General features: G+C 42.5%; 1 protein-coding gene across 1 annotated transcript; it reads right to left on the bottom strand.

Annotated features, from left to right (window-relative positions):
- Positions 1–1832: 1832 nt before the first annotated feature.
- Positions 1833–27995, bottom strand: LOC120594113 (ubiquitin-like modifier-activating enzyme 1). Its single transcript, XM_039852121.1, is given in 18 exon segments — positions 1833–1895; positions 1898–2020; positions 2153–2233; positions 2324–2429; positions 2540–2715; positions 2842–2906; positions 2909–2987; positions 3072–3169; positions 5064–5196; positions 5308–5394; positions 5656–5766; positions 7114–7248; positions 7343–7511; positions 7604–7662; positions 8995–9070; positions 9444–9729; positions 13923–14009; positions 27923–27995. Coding segments are annotated over 18 exon segments (2007 nt in total).

The raw sequence follows: 27995 nt of genomic DNA, 5'->3' as shown, positions 1-27995 counted from the left end.
GAGGGGCTTATTGCAATACTAGTTTTGCTTTGGGGCAGAGCCCCAACCAACCTGTGCAAAGCTGTCCTGAGGACTGATTTATCTGATGATGGGAAAGACCCAGACTCTAAGTACAGGAGGCCCTTAGTTTAGTAGAAGAGATAGGACTGTCAAATACCATACAGCTGAGGAATGTGACAAATGAGGCAGGGGGTGAGTAGAAAAGGAAACAACAACACAAACAAGAGAGTGAGTCAGATATCTGTTCTGTTGCCTATCCAACTTATTTTTTTAACTTAACAGCACCCAGAGTTAGGGTACATTCATACAAAGGAAACCAAGATCCTAGTACAAGAACATATAGACTCCGTGAAAGCCCAAGTCAGGTTCCTTCTTTTTCTGCTCAAAACCCTCCGCTGGCTACCACTTTTGCTCAGGGTGAAATAAATGGGGCTCTGCTACTTCTCCCACTTTATCTCCTACCGTGGTCTCCTCCATTTGATCTCTCTGTTCCTCAACTATAACCATCTCAGGGTTTTGTTCAGGCCGCTAACTCTGCCTGGTACATTCTTCTCTATCTTCCTATTCTCCTACATCATCGCAAGCTTTTGTGGAAATGTCACCTTTCCAATGAGGGCTTCCTTCACTACACTGCAAACTGCCCTCCATCCCACTTTCTACTCTTCATTTTTCACTGTTGCTATTTATAGCACTTTTTAACTTTCCAGTGTTAATGATATACTTTACTAACCTATTTACTTTCCAATGCAGAAATTCTATGACATAAGTCTTAAAAAGAGCTTCTTGTTCATGTGGTTCGGCTACCAATATTGCCTGCATTAGAAATTTCAATTGAGAAAATTTAAAAATATTACTAGTCTAATTGAAAGTGGAATTTTCCCATTACATGAGAAACAACTGCACAATACAAAACTTCGGTAACAACAGTCAAACCGTATTAACACTTCTGCAAATCTGCTTTAAGTCATACAATCTCTCAGGACTGCTGGATTCTCCTCACTGTCACTGCAATTAATCTGATCTGTCATTTCTTGCAGCGTACAGGGATTTCCATCTCACAGAATATTTTAACACTGCTTCCAAATAAGTGCTGATATTTAAAAAACACATCAAAGCCAAACAAATGATAATGTTTTAAAGCTTAGCTGCAGGGTAGAATCTGGAATTCATACTGCTTTATTTTGCATTCTGAAATGATCTTAGTGCACAGATCCTTAGCATCATCATGAACCGGTCGTTGGCCAAAGTTTGTGTCACTGAGTTAGTGAAGACTTCTTAAAGTGAAGTGAACAATTCCACTTTCACCTGATAACCTCATAATGAAATACACCAATAATGTCTTAATTTCTCTTAAAACGACTGTCATCTTGTGGACTTCATGAAAGTGTGTCGTGGACCTTCAGATGACCTCACACACATTCTGAGAACCTCTCATTTAGTCTGTGTCTTCCCGCTACACAAGGGTAGGAACTGTTCTTCTGTGACCTTATGTATTCCAAATGTCTATAAAAAAGTACCTCTTAATTACATGATAAAAGGGGAGGAAATGACACTGAACTTGACTAATCCTTCCCAGATAAGATCCGTCTATAACCAACCATGCTTCCATAGTCCCTAGGCCCACATCAGCGATAACAGTCAAAAGACAACAAAAAGATGAGGGAAGTGAACAATGACGAATGAAGTAAAAATATGTATTTAGTACGCAACAAAATATGCACTGGAAGCAAGAATTACATGGTAGAGAAAAAACTGAGGGAACAGCAAAAGAAAGATTTGTGAAGATTTGTGATAACAAGACAAAAAGACAGGAGAAAGAGTGAGAGGAGCATTCACCCACTCGCCATGCCTGCCCCACTCACCGTGACATCCCGAGACCGGAACAAAAACTGAGCAAAGTCAGGTTGGACTTCTCAATGATGTCCATGTCTGTAATAGTGACTGTCCCTCTCTTCCCACAGCCTAGACCTACCATGGCAAAGTTCTTGAGCAGCTCACAGCCAACGGCCCCTGCACCCACCTAGGAGGTGCACAAGGAGAGAGACAGAGGCTGGTTAGTGAGACTAATACTCCACAGTGAGGTCCCAGGGCCATAAAGTCCAAAGGAGTCTAGGAGAGATGAAGGTAGCTAGTGCCCATCGTGGTCACTCACCAAGAAGTAATTCTGCCTGCCCAACTTCTCTTGCAAGTCTGAGCCAAATACAGCCACTTGCCCATTGTAACGGTTCTGGCACTGAGTCACATGAAAGGAAGAAGGTCAGACAAGAACTGTATTACACAGACCCGCAATAGTATGTCTTCTCCATGGGTCCCACCCACATACCGGGAGACACTGGTCCTCTGTGAGGGCCTCTTTGTCCTCAGGAAGACACTCAAGAGCATCAAAGTACAGCCACTGCATAATAGGCATAAACTTCCCAGACCAGACCCGGGGAAGGGAGAGGAAGGACATGTGGTTGCCAGTTAATTAAACCTTTAAGACAAGACAGGGAAGCATCCGGCCCATCCCCAGCCCTGTTATTCTCTACCCACACCAACCTTCATGACCTCCTGGGAAGCCAGGCCCCCAGTGAAGGCATTCATAGGTGCCAGGTCTCCAGCAGCCACGTATGCCAGTTTCCCAATGAGCTCTTCATCCAAGTCACTCTGCTGTACTGCTGGCATGGCTTGGGCATTCAAGGTCTGTGCCAGGCTCATCGGTTCTGCTGCATCCTCCTTATAGGGCAGAAGGGACCAAAAGGGAACCAGTTAGGCAACTGTGGGGACAGGGAGAAATGGATGGGAAAGTAGACAGATGGAAAGAATGGTGGGGCTTTGGACCGAGGGCACCCACCCACGAACCTCATTGTGGGGCCGAGGGGAATGACTGTGCTGAGCACAGAACTGGTGCAGGGCCTGGAAGCCATGTGCAGCTGAGCAGGGCGAGAGGACTTGGCAAAATCTGTTACCACAAAGTGCGGCCCTGCCAGTGAGGCTGGCAAGCATTTCTGTAAGGAGAGATATCAGGCTCTGAGAAGTGAAAGACCTACATGTGCCTGCAACCCTAATGCTCATCCCCGACACATTCTCACAAAGCTCATCTTCTTAGGTACTTTTACATGACTGACAATGCCTCCGTGGGTGTAGTCAGAGAAGCTGGAGGTATCACAGATACTGAACACATAGGAACCTAGGGGAATGAACACGACAGACGGGTATCTGTTAGTCCATTCATTAACTCTCCTGCCCTACCCACCCCCTCCAAATCAACAGCACCACCACCAACAATGTAAAAGCCGTCCTCCCACAGCTTAAATGTTGGAGACCTTGGCTCTAAGCCCTGTTCGGACATCAGAAACCCCTATCCCTTCTGCTCCAGACCTACTGCAGACACAATAAATTCCCTAGGCCTCAGTACCATATCTGAAAAGATACTGACACACCGATGCTCATAGCAGCATTATTCACAGTGACCAGGATGAAGCAACTAAAATGTCCTATGATAGGCGATTGGCTAAAGAAGCTGTGGTACATATATACAATGCAATATTATTCAGCCATAAGAACAGATGAAATACTGCCATTTGTGACATGGATGGACCTCGAGATAATCAAGCTAAGTGAAATAAGCCAGACAAAAATGGTTGAAAATCACATATCACATACGTGGGGTATAAATCTAAAAGCACAAATGAACAGAATAGAGACTCATGGACATGAACAAAGGACTAGTGGTAGAGGGAGGGCAGAGGCGGAGAGAAAAAAAAATGTTAAGAAATATATACATATATAGCATTTAAAAAAAAACGCATTAAAAAAAATTCCCAGTCCCTGGGTCTGTGCCTTAAATTTTCAAGAAATTTATAAATTTGGGGGCCATTATTGTTTCCAAAACTTGTTTTAGCCCCATAACTTGGTTGGCTATGTGCAGTTTTCACACATAGAAATGTGTGTGTTTAATATCTTCCACATATCTCCTTAATGTAGTCATAATATTCTAGAGATTCTTTGTGTCACATGAACATATTTCAAACAGCACTTTTAATGTTATTGCTCTACTGATTTTATACAATGGATGTATTAACAAATTAACACATCAAAAGATGAACAAATTGGACACAGTTAAAAGAAAATACCCAATATACAACAAACAGTCAAAAAGCAAAAACTCAAGTGAAAACAATTGTGACCACTAACTTCAAATTTGATAAAACCATAAACCCACAGAGAACATAAATTCAATAAACAAGCAGAAAAACAAACATGGAGAAAATTACACTAAAATACACCATAATCACATTGCTTAACAACCAAGGGAGAAAAGCAGCATGTTACTTACAGAGGAACAAGGACCAGAATGGCAGCAGGCTTCTTACGGATACTAATGCGAGCAACATCTTTAAAGCAATGAAAAACATGTCAATCTGGAACTCTACACCCCGCAAAAAATATCTTTCAACACACCCGCAAAATAAAGACAATTTCAAGCTTAAACTGTAAAGCTCAATGACTCACCACCAGAAAAGCCCACACTATGACAAATGTTAAAGGGCATCCCTCTTATAGAAGGAAAATGATACCGGATGTAAACCCGGATCTACAGAGAAGTAGTACACTGGAAATGGTGACATGTGGGTAAAAATAAATTTTCTTCTTTCTTCTTTAAATCGCTTTAGAAAGTTAAATACCGAGACAAAACCAATGTATTGACAATTTTCAGACCCACGACAACAATGATGAACAATAGCTAATGGTGAACCACAACCTGGACATTGTGTTGTGAGGCCCTTTTACACATGTACTTAAAAGAGATACAAGCAAGACACCAAAATGGAAATCAAATCAAACGCCAGTGGTATAAATCTCTTCGGCCACTGGTTCAACACAAACCTCTTTCGTAAAGTCCCATGAACACAGTCCTCCTAAGTCCTAGCTCAGATTTCAGAGAGGCCACTCCACTTGGCCTTTGGCACAATTCAGGCTACCGATATGCAGTCACCTCTTGGCCTCTGGGTGAGCGCACAAGCTAGAGTCACCTCTCATTTGCTCTAAGCAACTTGTCCTTGCCCTCAGCCCTGGCTTACCCAGAACGTTGATCTGCATGGGGCCGGTGCCGTTGAGTTCATTCATGCCCTGGACTTCTATGAAGGAGACAAAGTCACTGCTCTTGAATCCATGCCCGACCTCATCCAGGCAGGTGACGACACCAGGGCTGTCCTGGTTGGAAGAGAAGTGAGCCTCAGAGATAGGCTCAGGGCAGCAGAAGAGGACAGGAATGACTACTACTGCCCACTTCCCTGACAGGAACTCTGGGGACAATCTCCTTACCTTGGTAACCATAGAAACCATAGCACTGAGAGGCTGCTCCCCACTGGAATCCGTGAGGATCATTTCTTTGCCAAAGACACAGAACAACTGCTTATCGAGGGAGACAACAGTACTGCTGCCTGAGACCCATGCAAACAGGTTTTCCAAGTGCCCTCTAACATGCACTGAACTCTGGCTAGGCAAACAGCCCATCACTTCTGGCAACCAGGCACTGTTCATGCCCCCTGGGGAGAGCTGAACATGCAAAATCAAAAACCTAGCCGGTTGGGGTGGGCATGACGGTAGTGGGAGCCAGGGGTTCTGGGTTTGGGCCTGTCAGGTGTTGGAAGGGAAGGGAGAAGATGGCACTCACCCATACAGTCCCCGTGTATCTGCCACCACCAGCTTGATTCCATGGCTGTGACAGAATGCACTCACCTGCAGTTGTTCCTCCAAGGGTGTGTTGCTAAGGACTACCATCTATAAAGAGAAGAGAGCTTGTACACAGGGCCAAATGTTGGGGTTGGGTGGGGTGGAAGAAAACGAAGGAGAAAGGCACGCTGGGGTGAGTGAGGTGTCAAGACTCAAGTTCTGCTGCTTCAGCCCCTTTTTAGAAATACTATTTGTAAAGTATCCATATGTGTCATACTAGGTGAGTGAAAGACCCAATGAAAAAGAGGAATCCTCAGACTATGACAAGAAAGGTACAGAGGTACCAAGAGAACAGAGTTTGGAGACCAACTACCTAACTTCTCGGAATAACACTCATCCTTTCCTGCCTAAACTCTAGGAGACAAAGAAAAATAAGTCACACTCTGCTTCTGCTCCAAGCCTAGGTTTGCCCTCCAAACCCACATTCACTTGCCTCCATTTGCAATGACACACATGGACCTAGAGGATGTCATGCTGAGTGAAATAAATCAGACAGAGAAGCCGTGATACCATACGCTCTCACTTATAAGTGCACGCTAAGAACCAAAGAAATGAACAAACACAACAAAAAAACAGACTCAGGTACAGGGAACAAATCAGTGACTTTCAGAAGAGAGGGCGGTTGCAGGGCTGGGTGTGAAAGGTGAAGCGGTGAAGAAGTACAAATTAGTAGTCCTGAAACAGTCATGGGGATGTGGAGTACGGCAAAGGCAGAGTAGCCTGGAATACTGTAATAGCTGTGCATGGTGCTGGGGATACTGATTGGAGGAATTACCTCATCAATTATATAAATGTCTAAGTACTGCCCTGTGTACTGGAAGCTAATAAGCAAAAAACGCCACCCCCAATTTAAATCAAAAAATAAACACACCACACACGTAGCCCCAATGTGTAGGGATGTCTGAGTTTACTTCCTCATTCACCAGGATAATTTCCCACTCCAACATCACAAGTTCCAGTACCCTGACCCTCTGGGAAAACCCAGGCAGCGCATCGGCACCTACAGCTCCTCCTTCCCATCCAATTATTTAATAAATACCTATATGAAGCTTTCCAACTGTTATTCTAAGTGTTTAACTTTAACACTCATAGACACTCTCATCGGTTTTGCTATTGTTCCTGTTTTACCGATAGAAAAACTAAGTTCACTGTCATACAACCAGAAGAGCTCTCACAGACCAAGGCAGTTTGGCTTTCAGCGTTCAGGGTTTGTAACCACTCTATCAAGACACGTCTTCTCTCCTGAAATGGTGTGTGTTCCCACAAGGACAAGTCCAGGTCCTTGCCCCTCAGCCTCCCAGGACAAAATCTGACACACAAGGCTAGCCCAGTAAATGAATTCTAAACAAACAGGCCAGTAATGGGACCTGAGAAAATCAGGAGGCTCCAAGGTACCTGTAAACCACTAAGGAAGTCTTCAACGAGGGCACCAGTATAGGCTCTGACAGACACATAGCTGTTAAGCTCAGCAAGGTGGGGCTGTGATACCTCCGCCCGGTTTTTACCCATGTCCTCCTCCCGCAGGTAGAACTACAAGAGGGTACAGGCAGAAAAGAAGTGAAGTGGATGCAGAATCCAGCGGGGCTGGTGCCCCGTGCAGGGGGAGAGAGTCACAAAGAGGTACCTGGGAGGAGAGATCACACCACTGGGCAGTGCCCTGGTCGTGCGGGGTGACAGCTTTGACCCCAGTAAGGATGATATTCTTGGCAATCTCCACACCTAGGCCCCGGAGGCCTGACACCAGCACACTGGATGTCTGGAGATGCTTCACTGCCTCATGGCCCAGCACATACCTGACACATTACAGGAGACCCTGAGTCGAGGTTCAGCCCAACCAACCCTATGCCTTGTCCCACGTCCCATCCCAAGGCTTAGGCATACTCACAGCTGACGGGAGTAGAGACCCTCGTGTAGGTCTGCTTCAATGCCCTTTTTTGGCATTCCCTAAGAATGGAGGCAAAAAGGAAAATTTCAAGGGCACAGCAGAAATGGAGCTTAGGCAGGTGACCGAGACATTTTCCTGCCCCCCACCCTACCACTTTGCCTAGGCGTCTCCAGGGAAAAGACACTCACGCTGCCAGGGCCTGAGGGCCCTTTGAACATCACAGAATAGGCAGAGGCACAGGGAGAACTTGGTTTTGAATCCGGCCCAGACACACACAGCTTATTGGATGGTGGCAAACTGGACATCTGAGAGGTCAGAGATGGTGCAGATGTGGTAGGCTTCTCTTTTGGGGAAAACAAATACTTACAACTAGTAGCACCATTTTGAAAGGAAGAAAGGGAAAAATGTGCTTGCCACTAGGGCTGCTTCTGAGGGGGCACAATCAGGAGTCTGACCTCAGGCAGTTTAGGCCTAAAGACTGACCGTGAAGACAGTAGCTAAATGCGGAAGTCAGGCTGGGACTCTGACCAGCAACGCCGGCTGGGGCCCACAGAAGCTGAGTAGCACAAGCTGAGGGCTTTCAGAACTGAAGATGATGGAGACTTTGAAAGGCTCCGAGGGCAGGCTGTGAAGAATGGCACAGAGCTAAGGAACCTTGTCAGTTCGCATTTGAATGCAGACTTAGAGACCAAGGTGAGGCTGGCAAGGAGAGTCACCGGTACGGGCGTTTAGGAGTAAAATATGAGAGGGTGTACAAGGGCAGATGCTGGTGGGAGAGGATGTGGGGCTGGGGAACCATGTGTGAGGTGGGAATCCCTGTCCACACAAGTCCCGCCTGGTACCTGGCCCCACGGTTAAGTTCTGAGGGAAGATAACTGGGGGTACCGTGACAATGACACTGGCACCATGACAAACAGAGGACTCTCCAAAAGCAGACACTGGGAGCGGGTCTCTAGCACGCGTTGGAACTACAGTGGTTTCTGGTGGATGGCAGTAAGGTGGACACAGAAGGTGAGGCACTGAGTACAAATGCTTCCTCTAGAGATGTCTCCAAGGTCATCGAGAAAGAAAGACGTGCTGAAAAGCAGGTGCTGAAGGCCTTACCTCAAGGCCAAGGGAGGGGCGGATGTTTGAACAGAAAGGCCCAGTCCAGGGATCCCCCTGACAGAAGAGGCTACAGTCCCAGGGGGGCTGTGAGGTAGGGGCCTCTGACAGAGAGCCAGGCCCAGGCCTTCGTTCACGGGGTCTGGTTGGTCCCTCTCGTCGCCTTGAAAGGTGACTGCAGGAGCAGATGGGCGGGGAGGAGAGTGATGTCAGGAGAATGTGGAAGACAGCTCTCTTCTAGGGGAAGCAAAGGCCACAGGCACCCTCCCAGGGCTCCTCTGGCTTACCTTGCGAGCTGCGAGGACGAGGACCCGGGGCCGACAGATGACCCTAGAGCACACTGACCGCACACTGACGGGGAACCTGGTGACACAGGATGCCAGGTCACTGAGGGAAAAGGTTCCCGGCTGGGGGCGTCGGCCCGGAGACGCTAAAGGCAGGCAGGCTGTGGTGTCCTGGAGCCCAAGGTCAGGTCTCTGAAGCCGACCAGGGACGGCAAGTGAGCGCCCCTCCGAGCGCTCCCGAAACCCCTGCCGGGCGCGGCACCGAGAAAGGCCGTGTGGTACCGAGGCCGCTTTCCGGGGCCTGTCCGCCGCCCACCGCTCAGGGGGCGGAAACCAAGCGCGGACGCCGCCCTCCCTCTACTGCGCCGTCTGTGCCGACAGGCTGCCGGAGCCCTGCGGCCGCCACCGCCCTCCCGCCGCCTGGCAGCCCGGTGCACCGACGCCTCCTTTACCTCAACCGGAGAGACAGGACGGCGGCCGCGGAACCCGAAGCCCAAAGCACGCGCCTGCGCCCGTTCGCCCGCGCCCACCAGGGAGGCACGCACGACGTCCTCAGCCCCGTGGGGTTCCTCACGTTTGCTGCGTGCGCCGCGGGGCTGCCCCCGTCTGGCGCCAGCGCCCGCCGGAAGTGAACTGCGTCTGAGGAGCTCCGCCCACCTGCAGCCGGCGGTAATGGTAAAGCTGAGTGGCCACCCAGGCAGGCGGTGGGCGCAGACATCCAGCCCTTTGGCCATGTGGAAAAAAATCCCCAACCAGACCCGAGAAACACCAAGCAGTTACTCGGACACAAAAGAGAACTCAGGTTTATCCCCATCGTCCCAGAGGTGGTACTGCTCTAGATCTGAGCAGTGGGCTCAGCTGCAACATTCTCAAATACTAGAATTTTTACACACGCTAATTGGTCAGTTTGAACTCAAACCCTTACAAATGGTGGGAGCTGCCATGGAGACTGCAAGGAGTAACATTGGTAACAGTGGACGCTTTCACTGGCTGCTAGGGGTACAAGTAGCTACATTTGTTGAGCAAACAGCAAGTAGGACAAAGTGTAAAAATAGCTGTGCAGTGAGCTTCTGCATGCAGCAAGCCCATCTACGGAAGCAGAACAAAAAAGTTGATTAGCTCTAAATGAAAATCCTGAAATTTCCTCTTCATTCCCCTTTCTGATGTCCGCTTAGATTCTTCATAGGGCATTAACCTCTTGATCTTCCCATTGATCTGCCAGTGTCAGGGACTGGTCATTCTATTGTGTAACAATCTTTGCTGTAGTCTTACTTCTTTCAGCAACACGAGTACATGACTCAGAATACACACTCCTCTTCCCCGCGCCCCCAGTGTCTAATTTCCTTCCCTCCCCAGTGTCTAATTATAAGGAGTTCCAAGATGAAATGCCTCAGCTGTTCATAGACCAACCAGCTTCCGATTTGTGGCTGGAGCAGGGCATGACAATCTCAAGTGGACTTCTGCTGCCTCCAAATTGTGACTGGGAGTGCTGCGTCAGGAAGAGGTTCCGCAGTCCAAGTCTCCCGGCTTTCCGGAGGTGCTGCCCTTTACCAGGTGTGATGGATCCACGGGGGTGATATCTGCAACTTTAATAGCAGTGCAAGTTCTAATATAACAGTGTGAGGGCCTGTCCATCTCGGCTGGAGTGGATTCTTTTTCCAATCTTTATCCCATACTTCATTCCCTGGCTGAAAGGGGTGGACCCAATTCTGCAAGAGGATAGGGGCTCTTTCTAAAGTTTCCCAAGTGATGTTGCAGAAGATTTTCCCTAAGGCCTGAAGGTGTTGTGACATTTCTAAGTCACCTATAAACCTTAGATCTCCTTTTAACTTCCCTACCAATGGAGGAGGTCTCCCATAAAGACTTTCAAATGGGGAGTAGCATGAAGGCTTGGGGGTACATCATGTTCCAAGTAGAGCTAGAGGCAGCATATCTATCCAAGGTAGCTGGGTTTCTTGACAAAGTTTCACTAGAGTGGTTTTTAGAGTCCAGTTCATACATATGACATTCCCTGAACTTGTGGCCTATAGACTGTGTGGAGCTTCTATTTGATTCCTAGAGCTTTGGATAAGGTCTGGACTATCTCAGATAAAAAGGCAGATCCATTGTCTGATCTATAGAGAGAGTAGTCCATATCTCAGAACAATTTTCCTCAGTAAGGCCCTCGCTACTTCTCGTGCCTGTTCGGTGCACATAGGAAAGTCTTCAACCCATTCAGAGTAAAGCAAACCAGCGCAAGCAAGTATCAGTGGCTCCTGCAGGGCTTGACTTCAGTAAAGTCCACTTCTAGGTCTTCAAAGGGCATAGTTCCAGTTGTTTGCACCCCTGGATTAGGCCTCGGCCTTTTTTCAGCATTATTTCATGCACAAGTCACACACCTAGCACTGATCGGGTATAAAATAATAGCAGCCTAACAGGTTTTCTAAAGAAGTCTTCCCCAGGTGACTTAATTCGTGGTGTTGTTTTACTAGCTGAACTGCCAGCGCAGCGGGAACAAAGAGTCTCTGATCTGCAAACTTCCACCAGCCCTCTTTCTTTCTGGTTCCCCCCCTTCACTTGAAGCCCATTGTTATTCATTAGTGTATTTTGGGAATGGAGGTAGTTCTGGTGCCAGGAGAACCTTGGAGATTGGTCTAGGATCCATTGCGGCATTTAGTGGATGGGCAGCTTCCTTTGCTGTTCGGTCTGCTAGTTGGCTTCCCTTGCTGACAAGGTTGAGTCCTCTCTGGTGACCCTTGCAATGAATGACTGGTACTTTTGAAGGCTTCCAAATTGCCTCTAGTAGTTGGAGGAATTCTTCTTTGTTCTTGATTTTCTTTCCTCCCGCCATCAGTAATCCTTTCTTTATCAATGACTCCATGTATGTGCAAGGTAGCAAAGGCATACCTCGAGTCGGTGTAGATATTGGCCCATTTCCCTTCAGCCTGCCGCAGTGCTGGATGAGTGCCCATAGTCCGGCCCCCTGTTCTGACTGGCCCTGTGGTAAGGCTTCAGCCCTGATTACCTTTTTCAGTGGTTGTTATTACATAGCCGGCTTTGCGCTGTCCTTCATGGGTGAAGCTGCTCCCATCTGTGAACAAAACTAGTTCTGGGTCCTGAAGAGGAACATCTGTCAGGTCTGGCGTGCTTGAGTAAATTTTATCTGTGACCTCCTCACAATCATGGTTGGGAGTCCCCTTCTCAATGGGCAGAAGCATAGCAGGGTTCAATGTTCATACGGTTTCAAGACGAACTTGTGGATTTTCACAAAGCAGTCTCCGATAATGAGTTATTCTGGTGTTGGCTAGCCATTAATGTCCTTGATTATTCATTAATGCAGTTACAGCATGGGTGGCCTTTACATTTCCATTATGTCCCAGCATTTTGCTTCTCTGCCCAGGATTACCATGGCAGCTAAGGCCCGAAGGGTGGTGGCTATCCCTAGCCACCGGATATAGCTGTTTGGACAAATATGCAATTGGGCGTTGCCATAGACCGACCATGTGAGGCCCCTCAGTGCAGTGTGATTCTTCTCATGTATGAGAAGTTTAAAGTCCTGTGTCATGTCCGGTAGTCCTAATGCTGGGATGCTGGTTAGGAGTCTCTTTATTTCTCTGAAAGACTTTTCTTGTTTGGAACCCCAGACCGGGTGATCTTTTCCTGGTCTGCAGTTCCAGGTCTGTGGCCTCATACAATGGATTGGCAATATCAGAGAAACCTAGTATCCAGATTCGACAGAACATGGCTGCCCCTAGGAATTCAGCCCCCTTTCTTGGTGTTTGGTTGGGGTATTGAGCAGATGGCCAATTTCCTTTCGTGTTTAAATACCCGACGTCCTTCTGAGATAATGAAACCAAGGTACCTGACCTCCTGTTTGCAGATCTGAGCCTTTTTTCATGACACCTTGCACCCCATGGTAGAAAATGGGCCAGCGAGGCTTTGGTGCCTTTCCAGCAATCTCTTTGGGTTGGGGCTAGCCATTAGTAGGTCATCTACATGCTACCTTCTGGGCCTCCTGGTCATGGTTTGCAAATACCTTGTTTGCAACCTCCAGCAGCTGGGTGGCATTCATTTCAACAAAGCCCTCTAATTTTTGAAGCATGTGGAGGATGTCAGTGAAGGACTGGGCCACAAATGCCACATTGACCTTGCACTAGATTTCTCATGCTTTAAGGTCCAAAGGATTATACACCCAGAACACCTCTTCCCTCCAACAAAGGAAACCTGAATAGGAGCTGTCTCAGGATCCAACTCAGTGAGCGTATTCCCTTTGATCTCACCTTGGTAACTCCTCCACCTGTGGCCGTTTCTGTTGAGTTGATCCTTTCCTCCTATGAATAGTTAGTTGTCAAGTGGCACACCTCCGCAGTCGTCTAAGCTCCCCTCCACCTCAGCCAGGCCGAGCGACTGGTCCAGCAGTTGAAAGAGCCTATGTGGTTGAAATCTCACTGGAGCCTTCAAAAATGTTGTGGAAAAATCCCCAAACAGTCCAATGAAACACCAATCAGTAACTCAGAGATAAAGGAGAACTCAGGTTTCTTACGCATGGTCCCGGAGGAGCTAGTGCCTGAAGATCTGAGAATTGGGCTCAATTGCAACTTTTCTAATATACTAGAAGTTTTCATAAACTAATTGGTCAGTCTGAATTCAAACTGTTACAAACGGTGGGGGACTGCCATGGAGATCACAAACAGTTACATTGGTAACTAGGGGAGCTTTCACAAGCCGCCGACAGGTAAAAATTGTTACAGAATGTGGGAGCTGCTGGGAGTACAGACAGTATAAATAGCTACATTTGTTGAGCAAAAGGTAAGTAGGACAAGGTGCAAAATAGCTCTGCAGTGAGCTCCTGAATGCAGTAAGCATATTTACAGAAGCAGAACAAAAAATCTAATTAGCTTTTAATGAAAATCCTGAAATTTCTTCCTCATTCAGGGCTGTGCAGGACACCAGGGTGCTGGGAGCTTGGGAGTTCGTGATAGAAACGTCTCGCTTCAGAGGCAAATGGAGCCACAGGCAGAGGGAATTGCTCGTGATTCCTTAACAGAGCCTGGTTTCAGGCTGTGAAATTTCCACTATGCCACCAGGGCTGCCTGATTTCCATTCTGCACTCCTGATCTTGCTGTTTCATGGCCCACCGCTGCCTCCGATTCCTCTTCCGCACCCCTGCGAGGACAGCTTCCATCTCATAACTCATGTCAATATGAACTATAAAATCTGAAATCCTAGTCACACGGAAGTAAGATAAAATTAAAGGTCCGTGCTGTGTAATAAGTTTAGCACACTGCCTTGGGTGCAGAAAACAGCATGCGTTAAATGCAGGTCCTTACTAATTTAAATTGATAACTTGATATGTATTTTTATATTAATATAAAATCAGTTAGGAGTGAAGACATGCCTCATGCACTTGAAAAAATCCCTTGGGGCTGTTATTTCTAAAGGATGCTTTGAAACACCAGAGGGACACTGCAAAGCAGATTGCCCATGATACCAATACCCATAGCTTTAGGTACACTGTAATCCCCTGATGCATTTCTGTTTAATAATGATAAAAAGTCACATCAACTACTTGCTCCCATGTGGCACACCCTGAGTCTTTCACATATTGCGGTTGACATCCTCAGGAGAGCATTTCCTGGAATTGGCCAGAGAAACCAACAGATCTCAGGCTTTTCTCGGTGGAAAGTTTTCATTACAAACTCCATCTCCTTATTTACAATGGGCTTCTTCTGATTTTCTATTATTTTAAGTTAGTTTCTGTCGCTTTCGTTTTTCTACTGATTTGACTATTCCATCTATGGTGTGAAACCTGCTGGCATGTAATTTCACATAGTACTCCCTTATCATCCTTCCTTCTATAAGGTTGTTAGTGTTATCTCATTCTTTCCAGCTTAGTACCTGAGTCTTCTCTCCTTTTCCCTCGTTCAGTCTAAGTCTTGGTAATTTTGTTAATCTTTTCAAAGAACTAAGTTTTGGTGTTTGTTAATTTTCTCTATTTTCTCACACTAATTTTCTCACACTAATTTTTATTATTTTTCTCTTCTTCTTTGCTTTGGGCTTAGTTTTGTTTTCTCGTTTGTCAAGATGAAAGGATACTCTTAGAGATTTGAAATCTTTCTTTGTAGGTAGGAATTCACAGCGATAAATTTTCCTCTAGGTACTGTAAGTCCTCACTACTGCCGTTAAAGGGATCTTCAACTCTCTGTGAAAGATGAAATGTTGCGGATTCATGAATGGAGAGACGGAACACACAGGCTATAAGCAGTAGGCAGCGTTTATTGATGCAGGCGCTGGCTCAGCGGACTCTCATCCAGAAGCTGAGCCCCGATTGTAACACAACAGCAGTTCTATACATTCTTGCCATTCCTACAGAACTATAGATGTAAGGAAGAACATTAATTAATTGTTGGCAAGCTATGAAAAAACAGACGTTACTTGGAGAGACCATGATGTCGGGAAGGGCAGTCAGGAACAATCTCCTTCAAGCAGGAAATGGCCAGGCCGGGGCACACTGCCACAATATAATGAAACTAATTTTACTGTGGGCTCATTGATATAAACAACAGTAAAGTTTCTATAGTGACTCATCACAGCTCATCAGCCTCTTAACAGAAAGACAATATTTGAGGACTGACTATGCTGCTTTCTTCATGCCCTTGAAAATATTTTCTAATATCTTTGTGATTTCCTCTTTAACTCTTGGTTATATGTGTCAGTTTTCACATATTTTCAAATTTCCAACATTTCCTTCCTCACCCACTTGTGGTCACAGAAAATGACTATTCAATTTTCAATCTGTTTTATGGCCTATTATGTGGTCTATTCTTGAGTGTGTTCTTCGTTTGCTTGGTAGGGATATCTCTTCTGCTCTTGATGGTAGCAGTGTTCTCTATATGTCTGCTGGATCCATGTAATTTATAATGTTGTTCAGGTATTGTGGTTGCTCATGGACCTTTTGTTATATCATATGTTATTGACTAAGTTTTTAAACTATCTTTTTCTCAAATATTATCACTTTTTTCTTTGGGGTATTTGGAACTGTGTTGTTAAGTGAACAGATGTTTATAATTCTTACATCGTTTGACTAGTTGACTTGTCACTCTGTAAGGTGTTTTTGATCTCCACTTTTTTTTCCACTTAAAATATCATCTGTCTGTTTTTAGTATAGCCATAGCAACAATCTGATTGCATGGGAAAACATATATGTTTTACATATTTTTACTTAAAATATATTTGTTTCTTGTTGATAGTATGTAGTTGGGTCATGTTTTTTTAAAAAAAATCTGTTCTGCCAATCATCTTTTAACTGGACATCTTCTAGTTAAAAATCTACCATTTAAATAACAATGTTCTTTCTTTGTGTATATATTGTAGAGTCATTTTCTCAGTGGTTGTTCTGGATATTACAGTAGACATTTTAATGTATAACAATCTAGTTCAAATTGATACCAGCTGTCAGTGATAGATAAAATTTTGCTCCTGTATAATTTATCCCCTCTTTTTTGAGGGGATATTATCACACACCATATCTTTATACACTGTGTTCCAACTAGCACAGATTTACAATGATTTCTCTATGCAGTTGTCTTTGAATTCAGAAATCGGAGGTGGGGAGGGGAAGTCACCTTATTAGTTTCCTATTGTTGCTGCAATACATTTCCAGAAATGTAATGGCTGTAATAAGATAAATTATTCTCTTACAGTTCTGGATGTCAGAAATCCAAACTCCATTTTGCTGGGCTGAAGTCAAGATGTTGCGAGATACTGGCAGGAGTGGCTTCGACTGGAGACTCTCATGTTTTAAAATATGCCCTTGGCCTTTCCTGCTTTGGGGCCACCTGTATCCCTTGGCTAGTGGCCCCTTCCTCTGTATTCAAATACATCGTTCTCTGCTTCTGATAACACACTAACTTTCTCCTCTGACCCTGACTCTTCTTGCATATTGGACCCATGCAGGCAATTCCAGAATTCATTCGCTCAGCTCAAAGCTCTGAATTTAATCATAATACCTTCAAAGTTTCTTTTGCTACACAAAATAAAATCCATAAATTCTGGAGATTTGAATGTGGACATATGTGGTAGCTATTATTCTGTCTAGCATGATTCAGACAAAGAACACCTTTAAAATGTGCTTGGTATTTATGTACCGAGTTACATTTTCTGATGCTCCTTCCGTCTATAGTTTTGAACTGCTGTCAAATATTGTTTTGTTTTAGTCTGAGGGGCCCCATCTAGGAATTCTGCCTTCCAGGGGCAGATATGTTAGCAATACATTCTCTCAGTTTTTTAAAAAAATCTGAGCTTATCCCAATTTTGTCTTCATTTTCTAAAAACACTTCTTGGTAATAAAATTCTTGGTCGGCAGTTATTTTCTTTCAGGACTTGGAGTAAACCACCCCACTGCCCTCTGCCTTGCATGGTTTCTCATGGGAAACCAGATGTAAATCTCATTGAGAATCTCTTATATGCAATGATGAGTTGCTCTCTTGCTGCTTTCAAGTTTCTCCTTTTGTCTTTGGCTTTGAATGGTTGGATTACAATATGTCTTGCTATACATCTCTTTGAATTTATCTTTTTTTTTTTTAACTGGTTGGATATATAGATCATTTTTGGCCATCATATTTGGGATGTTTCTTGCCATTACGTTTTCAAACTTTACTCCTGATCCTATAATTGATTTGGCAACTCCTCAGGGAGAAGATTCTTTGCACTGAGTGAGCTCCAAATCCAGACAACTACAGGCATATTTGCATGTGGGATCTTCCAAGGAACATCTCAGACACATGAAATCTTTGACATGAGGTTGTGAAAGAAATGCCAGATATTATTTTTCAAGGCTACCACAAAGCAGAAAAAAAGCAGATAAGATTAGGACAAGTTAACATCTATGAAGCGTGGTGCTGTTACCATGATTGGGACATATCTTTTTTTATTTATATGTTTATTTGTTTTTGGTTGTTTAAATGAAAACTTTCCTGGCCTCTTCAAAATTTTGTCAATGCCAGCATTTTGCGAAAGCTGATTCTGACAACTCTGGAGTTTTGTGGTGGAGGTCCTCACTCCCACTTTCTGGCATAACTTATCAGTTCTCTTCCTGAGGAAGAAACAGAGGGACCAAAAGAGGTCTCTGCTTACAAGTGACCAAAAGAGGTCTTGGACCCTCATGATAATCATACCTGCCCACTAGTTCCTCCCTGTGTGATCTGTGAGTGGACACTGAACTGGGGACCTCAGATTACTCCTCCATAAAATGTGAGTAATGTTAGTGATACATATTGAATGAGTATCACTTACATAGGTAGTCCCCACAAAAGACTCCCAAGTTCCACCCCAGAATCCTATAGGTACCCTCAAAAATAGGCACCCCTAAGTGACCCAGGCACCTGTAGACCCAGGTGCACACATTGCGAGGACCCGTGAAATACACACCCTTGCCATAAGGCTGTCTAGGGTTGTAGAGAACTTATATTAATCCTGCTTGCTCCCTGCACTGGGCACAAAAGATAGGCTTCCTGCTGGCGATAGGCCAATGCTACAGAGCAGAAGAGCAGCAGCTACAAATGTATAAAGTGCTCAGATATCCCATGACATAAGTGCTCCATAATTAACATTATAGTAACATTATTATTAAGTTGCATGGAATTATGACATCTAATTAAGACTCATCTCCTAAGATTACTTTCCCCCACTGTAAAGTGCCTTATGAGTATTTACTCTTGTTATTACCATTATCCTCATGTCCACCTATGGGTACTACAAAAAAAAAATACTCAAGATCACACAGCTGGTAAAGAATAAGCCTGGAATTTGAATTCAGAGCCTTTGCAGCTAATCAATGTATTAGACCAGAAGGTTTTGTTCTTCATATATATAGGAAGGCCCCACTCCTTCTCTGAATGCAAGGCTTAAAATTCTATTATGTGTAAGAAGAATATACACATGATTTACATGCATGGGTAAGCAGAGACCATAATCTTTGTGACATATGTACAACTGCCCTAAAAAGGGCCTCTCTAAATTGAAGATCTACTCTCCTTACACTGTGCTGTCCCTCACAAATAACCAGTTCATGGAATTTGGCACAAAAATATCTCTGCTCATGCAGCACAACTCCTATTCCTCTTTCTCTGAAAAGGAGGCCCATCACCTCCTGAATGATGAATAAAGCTGTAGCCAATGAAGGTCTGATGGTAACCTGCTTCTTGGAAAGAACTCAGGACCTTGCTCCAGTGTCTTTTCAGCCCAATTTGGAGACTATTTTTCAAAAACCAAAAAACCCAAAACAAAACTGTGGACCCCGATGTGTCCAGCCTCATTGTCTGAGGGCCCCAAGTGCTCAAAGGAACGCATCGTGAAACTTGGTCCCAAATGCCACTCTGGCAAGTTCCCAGACATTTTCACCAGGACCCTTAGGAACATGAATTCTCCTAAAATCTTGCCTTGGTGGGAAACTTCAAATTCCATCCAAATCTACTTACCCATTGGAGAGAGCACCCCAAGTGTTGCATGCTATTCAAATATGAATGGTAAGAACTCCAAATGTCCCCAAACCCTACTTTACATAGGTAGTCCCCACAAAAGACTCCAAAATTCCACCCCAGAATCCTCAAATACTACTTCCTATAGGTACTCTAAAAATTGGCACCCTAAGTGGCAACATGGTCTGTAGACCTAGGGGCACACATTGCAAGAAACTGTGAAGTACACACACTTGCCATAAATGCTGTCTAGGGCTGTAGGGCCCCTGTATTAATGCTGCTTGTTCTCTGCACTGGGCTCAGGAAGATAGCCTTCCTACTGGTGATACGCTAAGGCTACAGAGCAGAAGAGCAGCAGTTAACACTGTCACCGCCAGGAACATGGACATGGTCTCAGCTAAATTCAACACAAGAAGCCAAGGAAGACCCCATAGGCTAGGCTTTTCCTTCACACCTGCTACCAAAGAGGAACCAAAACCTGGGTGCCATTTCAGATCTACGTACTTTCAAAGAGCATGATGGTTTCCACGTGGCTCAAGATTCAAATGAGGGCTCGAAGCACCGTGTTTTGGAATTGTGGAAGGCCTAGAGAAGCAAGCATGGGGGTCCTCAGTGTTGTAATTTCATAGTAGTGCATTTAATATCCCTGCTTCATGGGATATTAAATATATCAATTCATATATATATATATGAATTGATAATATATATATTATTTCGTTGTATGAGTTCTTTACATATTTTGGATAGGAGGCCCTTATGAAAAGTACTGCTTGCAAATATATTTTCCCGTTTGGATGGTTGTCTCTTTATGTTGTTGACAGTTTCTTTTGCTGAGAAGAAGCTTTTGAGTTTGATGTAGTCCCATTCATTTATTTTTGCTTTTTCCTTCCCTTGCCTTTGAGGTCAAATTCATAAAGTCCTTTTTATGTCCAACGTCTTGAGTTTTGTTCTTAAGTGTTCTTTGATGCATTTTACTGTTTCAGGTCTTATATTCAGGTCCTTAATCTATTTTGAGTAAATTCTGGTGTATGGTGATAGATAATAATTTAATTTCATTCTTTTTCAGGTGGCTTTCCAGTTTTCCAGCACCATTTATTGAAGAAGCTTTCATTTCTCCACTGTATTTTTTTGTTGAAAATTATTTGTCTATATAAATGTGAGTTTACTTTGGACTCTCGATTTTGTTCCAGTGGTCTATGTGTCTATTTTTCTGCCAATACAATGCAGTTTTCATTATTGTTGCTTTGTAGTATTCTTTGAAGTCAGGCTGAGTCATGACTCTAGCCTTGATCTTTTTCTCAGGACGGCTTTGGCAACTACACTTATTTTTGAGTTCTATTTCTTTAAAACATGCTGATGGGATATTGATGAGGATTGCATTAAATCTGTATAATGCTTTAGGTAATGAGGTCATTTTAACTATGTTGATTCTTCCAAACCAAGAACACAGAATATCTTTCCATTTCCTTGTATTTTCTTCAATTTTTTAAAATATGGTGTTATAGTTTTCATTATATCGGTCTTTCACATGTTTCATTAGATTTTTTCCTAGGTATTTATTTTTTTATTTTTTATTTTTTTGCTGCAATTGCAAAAGGAATTTTTTTTTCTACTTCTTTTTTTGACAATTCATTATTAGTATAGAGGAATGCTATGGATTTTTGAATACTGATTTTGTATCTAGAAACTTTACTGTATTTGCTTACTGTTCTCGTAGTGTTCTTATGGAGTGAATAAGATTCTCTATACGGAGAAGCATGTCATTTGCAAATAGTGACAGTTTGATCTTCATTTCCTTTTTGGATGCCTTTTATATCTTTCTCTTGCCTGATTGCACTTGCTAGGACCTCCAGAGTTATATTGAGTAACAGTGGTGTCAGTGGACAGCCTTGCCTTGTTTCTGATCTTAGAGGGAAGGTCTTCAGTTTTTCACTATTCAGTATAATGTTGTCAGAGGGTTTGTCCTATATGGCCTTTATTATGTTAATAAACTTTCCTTCTATATCAATTTTGTTAAGTGTTTTGATCATAAATGGATGCTATATACTGTCAAAGGCTTTTACTGCATCTATTGATATGATCGTATGATTCTTTTGTTTTTTCATTCGTGTAAAAAACGTGGTGTATCACATTAATTGATTTGCATATGTTGAACCATTTCTGTGCCTCTAGGATGAAGCTTACTTGACTGTGGCATATAATCTTTTTTAATATGTTGCTTTATTCGGATCACGTGTATCTTATTTAGAATTTTTGTGTCTAATGTTCATGAGAGATATTGGACTGTATAGTTTCTTTCCTTGTGTTATCTTTATCAGGTTTTGGTGTCAGGTAATTTTGGCCTAATAAAATGAGCTGTGAAGTACTGCCTCCTCTTTGATTTTTTGGAGGTGTTTGAGGAGAATAGGTATTATATCTTTGAACTTTTGGTATAATTCACTGGTGAACCAACTGGTCCTGGACTTCTACTTTTTGGTAGGTTTTTGACTATTGTCTCAATTTCTAAACTGCTGATCGGTCAAGTTAGATTTTCTAGTTCTTGATGCAGTCTAGGAAGGTTGTATATCACTAAGTACTGGTCCATTTCTTCTAGGTTATTAAATTTAGTGTTATATGGTTTTTTACATAGTGTTCTATATGATCCTTTGTGTTTCTGTGGTGTCTGTCATAATTTCCCCTGTTTTCTTTTCTGAATTTGTTTACTTGCGTCTGTCCTCTTTTTTCTTTTGTGAGTATAGCCAGGGGTTTGTCAATTTTCTTCAGCGTCATAAAGAACCAGTTCTTTGTTGAATTTATTTTTTCTATTGATTTTTTTTGTTTTAAATTTCATTTATTTCTGCTCTAATTATAATTATTTCTTTCCTTTTGCTGAATTTGGCTCCATTTCTTCTTCCTTTTCTAGTTTTTGTTTGTTTTTGTTTTTTTTGAGATTAATGTTAGGTTATTTATTTGGGTTCATTCTCATTTTCGAAGATAGGCCTGTAATGATATGAACTTTCCTCTTATGACCACTTTTACCATGTCCCAAAAGTTTTGATATGTTGTACTGTCATTATCATTCGTTTCTATGTCTCACTTGATCTCTTTTTATTTCATCTCTGACCCAGTTTTTCTTCAGTAGTATGTTGTTTAATATCCATGTATTTGTGATTCTTCTTGCTTTCTTTTCACAGCTGATCTCTAGCTTCAAAACATTATGATTGGAGAATATGATTGGTATGATTTGTTGAGATTATTTCTGTGTCTCAGGATGTGGTCAATCCATGGAAAATGTTTCATGTGCCCTAGAGAAGAATGCATAAGTGTCTGTTTTGGGATGACAGGCTCCGTAAATGTCACTTCTGTCCAGTAGATCTAATGTGTCATTGAAAGATGTAATTTACTTATTGATTTTCTGTTTGTGTGATCTGTCCATATCCAACAGTGGTGTACGTAGGTCCCCTACTACGATAGTGTTCTGTTCTGTTTCTCTTTTTAGTTCTGTTAGTAATTGCTTTCTATATTTTGGGGCTCCCTGTTTGGGATCATAGATATTTATAAGTGTTATGTCTTCTCTGTTCATGATTCCCTTTTTCATTAGGAAATGTCCCTCAGAATCTTTCTTTATCTTTTTTATTTTGAAGTCTATTTTATCCGATATTAGCAACGCTATGCTCACTTTTCTCTGAATGTCATTTGCTTACAATATTGTTTTTGACTCTTTCTCTTTGAGTTTATATTGTCTTTGGAACTGATATGTGTCTCCTGGAGGCAGCATATGTTTGAGATTTGTTTTTTAATACAATCTGCAACTCTGTGCCTTTTTATTGGTGAGTTGAGGCTATTAACATTTAGGGTGATTATTGAAATATGAGTTTTTCTTTTAGCCATTTTATCTTTTGCTTTCTAGTAGCTCTGTGTTTCCATTGCTTTATTTTCCTAGTATGTCTGTTATGTTTGTTTATTTGTTTGTTATTTTAAATTTGATTGGATTTTGTAGTTTTTCCCCTCTGGTCCTTCTTGTTTTATGTTATATACTTTACTTCAGTTCTAAATCTTTGGCATGTGGTTACTACGAATATATAAAGGACAGTTACATACATATAGTCATCCACTTACTTCTGCGTTTGCATTATCTCCATTCACCTTAGAGAATTTGGATCTTAGAATCCTCCTCCTTTCAGTCATTGTTGTCTCAGTTTGTCTCTTGTGTGCTGAACATTCATTACTATCTTGCTAAAGTGTATCTCTTCTTATTGTTTAAGCTTATAATGCCCTATTCTTAGTAAGGGTTGTACTTCTTTGCTTCTATCTTCTTGCTAGTCACTTCACTCTTAATTATGTGTTTTCTTTCTTTTTTTTTTTGTCATTTTGTTTTTGATGAGCTGACCCTTTTCAGTATTTCCTGTAATGCAGGCCTCGTAGTGGAGAATTTGCTCCATTTTTGTATGTCTGGAAAGGCTTTATTCCTCCTTCATATCTAAAGGTGAGCCTAGTTGGATACATTATTCTTGGCTGCTATTTCCTTTCACTTAATAGTTGGAATATTTGTTTCCACTCCTTTCTGCTTGTAAGGTTTATGCTGAGAAATCAGATGATAATCTAATGGGTTTTCCTTTATAGGTTACTGCCTTCTTTTTGCTAGCTGCCCTGAGAATTCTGACTTTGTCATTGAATTTTGATAATTTTAATATAATTTATCTTGGAGAAGGCCTTCTTGGGTTGAGATAATTGTGTTCTGTTGACTTCTTGAGTTCCAAACTCCAGCTCATTCCTTAGATTTGGGAAATTCTCATCACACACTGGACTGAAAATTCTTTCTAATCCCTGCTTCTTTTACTCCCCTTTGAGAATGCCCATTATTCCTATGTTTCCTCTCCTGATGGTACCAGCTAGTTCTTGTATTTCCCTTTCACAGTTTTTCTTTCTCTGGTTTCTCTCTTCTTGCTTCTGATTTATTTCTAGATTTCCGTCTTCAATATCACTGATCCAATCCTCCATTTGGTCAAGTCTATTTCCCAAGCTTCTACTTCATTTTTCGCCTCTTGCAGTTCTTCATCTAGTTCTTCATGTCCAGAAGTTCTAATTAGTTTTTTTTTTTTTGAGGGTTTCAGTCTCCTTGCTTAAGAACTCTTTCTGCTCATCTAGTTGTTTTTTCAATTCCTGAAATTTTTGATATGAATTGTTTTGGATCCCCTTGAGTTTTTTTCAGAAGTACCATCCTGAAATATCTGTCATTCAAGTCTCATATTTCTATGTCAATAAGCTTATTTTCTTGAGATTTTTCTCTTTCTTTCTGAGGTTCCTCATCACCTTTTGTGTTCATAATGTTTAATGGACTATTTCTCCTCCTGGGCTTTAATGAAAGTGTATGCTGCTTTTTTCCAGAAAGAAGATTTATTATGTAAAGATCTCTCTTTAGCCTATTTCAAAGATGTTTTTCTTTTGGTTTCCAGTAGGTGGTATCTATACCTCATGGATCCCTGCTTTATATAAAGTCTGAATAATGCCATTTTATTCTTAGAGATTCGATTACACTCTCTACCCTCAGTCTCTGTCAGTGTTGGTGACAGTTTCCATAAAGTTTGCTCAGATTCCCCTGGGGCTCAACCATTTGGTCTCAGATGATATGGGGAGAGGGGTCTAGATTGTGGAATGGGGGCTGCAGTTCAAACTCGAGTTTTGCAACCATGGTGGGAATAATCAACTCTTGGTTCTCTGCCATTCCACTTCTATGCCATCCCCACTTCTATGCTTTCTGCTCTAATGCCTGGGCACTGCCACAGGTTATGTGGAGCTCATAGCTCTCCCAGGTAGAACTGCTCAGAGAACTCGCTACACCTTCTCCCCTCCTCACTCCTCCTACAGGGAGCTCCAGCTACAAGCTGAAGCTCATTTGTTTCTACCAGTCAACGACCCGACTTCAGAGATTCTGACCTGTGGTAGCTCTTATGCACAGAGATCATGCTTAGATGTGCCGATGTGTATTTTGGGTATTTTTCTTCGACTTCTAGATGTTCAGCTTATTATTATTTCAAAGAGAAAGAATCTAAGACATTTCTCACTCTGCCATGTATCTGATGTCACTTGATTTTATCTTTTCTTAATGATGCTTTGGAGTTTTTTACTAATATACTAGGAAACATAGCCCTTTTTCAGGAAATTTAAAGAAAATATTCACAGTGTAGTTATACAGTGTATTTTTATTTACTGCTCTTTTTAAATTAAATACATCGGAGTGACATTGACAAATAAAATCACATAAGTTTTTAAATGTACAATTCAGTAATAAGCCATATGTGTATTACATTGTGTGTTCATGAGCCAAAATCAAATCTCCTTCCATCACCATATATTTGACCCTCTTTACCCTGACCTACCTCTCCCATCCCCCTTTCCCTCTGGTGATGACTGAACTGTTGTCTGTGTCTGACTCTCTGCTTCTCTTGGTTGTTTCTTGCTTTCAGTTTTATATTCTGCAAAGGATCTATTCTGAATATTTTGAGGAACTTCCATGCTGTTCTCCAGAGTGGCTGTACCAATTTACATTACCACCAGCAGTGTTTGAGTTTTCCTGTTTCCTCACAACCTCTCACCACTTCTTATATGTCCTGTTGACAAAAGCCATTCTAACAGGTGTAATGTTGTATTTTATTGTGTTTATGATTTGCATTTTGCTATTAGTGAAATTGAGCATGTTTTCAAGTGTCTGCTGGCACTTGTATATTTTCTTGCAAGAAGTGCCTGTTCAAGTCCACTTACCAATTTTTAAATTGGATTGTTTCTATTTTTGTGTTTGAATTGTATGAGCTTTTTATATAGTTTAGATACTAGCATCTAATCAGAGGCATTATGGGCAAATATATTCTCCCATTCAGATGGTTGCTTCTTTGTTTTATTGATCGTTTCTTTTGCTCTGCGGAAGCTTTTTAGTTTGCTGTAGTCCCATTCATTCATTGTTGCTTTTATTTCTCTTGTCTTTGAGGTCAAATTTAAAAATCCTCTCTAAGTCTACCTCCGAGTTTAGTACCTAGGTTTCCCCACCCCCCACTTACGATTTATTATTTCAGTTGCTATATTCAGGTCTCTGATTCATTTTGTGTTAATTTTGGTGCATGGTGGTAGACAACAGTCTCGTTTCAATCTTTTGCATGTGGCTTTCCAATTTTCCCAGGACCATTTATTGGAGAGGCTTTCTTTTTTTCCATTGTGTATGTTTAACTCCATTTTTTTGAAAATCATGTGCCTGTATACACAGGGGTTTAGTTCTGGACTCTCTATTCCCATTGGTCTGTGTGTCTTTTTTTCTGCCAGCACCATGCCATTTTGATTATTGCTACTTGGTAGTATAATTTGAATTCAGGCAGAGTGATACTTCCAGCCCTGTTCCTTTCTCTCATGGTAGCTTTGGCTCTTCCAGATGTTTTGTGCTTCCTTACAAATATGATTATTTTAGTTCATTTTTTTAAACAATTTTGTTGGAATGTTGATGAGGAGTGCATTAAATCTGTATATTGCTTTGGTTAGTAGGTCACTTTAACTATGTTAATTCTTCCAGTCCATGAACACAAAATATCTTTCCATTTCTTTGTATCTTCCTCAATTTCTTTTAAAACTGTATTATTGTCTTCTGAGTGTAGGTCCTTCAATATCTCGTGCTCTATTCTTATGTATTTTGTTGCGATTGCAAAAGTAGTTGTTTTCTTCATTCCTTTTTCTGAAAACTCATTATTAGTGAATAAGATTGCAATAGATTTCTTTACATTGATTTTGTATCCTGTAACTCCTCTGTATTTGCTTATAGTTTGTCATAGTTTTTTTTAGTGGAGTCTTTAGCATTTTCTATATAGAGAGTCATGTCATCTGCAAAAAGTGACAATTGACTTCTTCATTCCAAATTTGGATGCCAGTCCTTTCTTTCTCTTGTCTGCTTCAGTGATTTTGATAGTATTCTATTAATCTTACAATGCACTGGTGGTTCTAAGTGCATTTTGTGGGTAAAGGTTGGCCCCTGCAGATCTTTGCACATTCTGCTGGTCCTAAATGCTTTGTTCATCTGATAGTGCCTTGGTGATTTTGAGTGGCCCCTTGTGGTCCTCAGCACTGCCTAGTTGTTCTGGGTGCCCCTTGCTTACCCAGAATGCCGCATGGTGGCCTTCAGCACCCCTGGTTACTTTGAAAGTGCTCTGGTCATCCTGAATTCTACCATGTGGTCCTGAAAAAGCCCTGTTTACCTATGTGCCCCCAGTGTTACTGAATGCCTCCTGGTGGTCCTGGTGCCTGTTTTCATCCTGAGTGCTTCCTGATGTTTCTGAGAGTGTCCTGGTGGTCATGAGCTACACCTGCTTGCCCTAAATGCTCTCTTCTTGTCCTGACTACTTGCTAGTAGTTTCCTTCTGATAATCTGGAAAGGGCCTTGGTGGCCTAGAGCTACCCATGTGTTTCCACTAGTGCTCAGGTGGTCTTGAGCCCATCTTGATGCAATTAAGTGTTACCTAGTGGTCCCGAATACCCCGTGATGGTCTTGAGAATTGCTTGTTCTTCCACAACTCCCCTGCTGATCGTCAT

This window comes from Pteropus medius, unplaced genomic scaffold (genome assembly GCF_902729225.1).
Source record: "Pteropus medius unplaced genomic scaffold, Ma_sr-lr_union100, whole genome shotgun sequence".
Classification (NCBI taxonomy): Eukaryota; Metazoa; Chordata; class Mammalia; order Chiroptera; family Pteropodidae; genus Pteropus; species Pteropus medius.
Note: the sequence above shows the minus strand (reverse complement) of the source record. Positions and strands in the feature narration are given on the sequence as shown.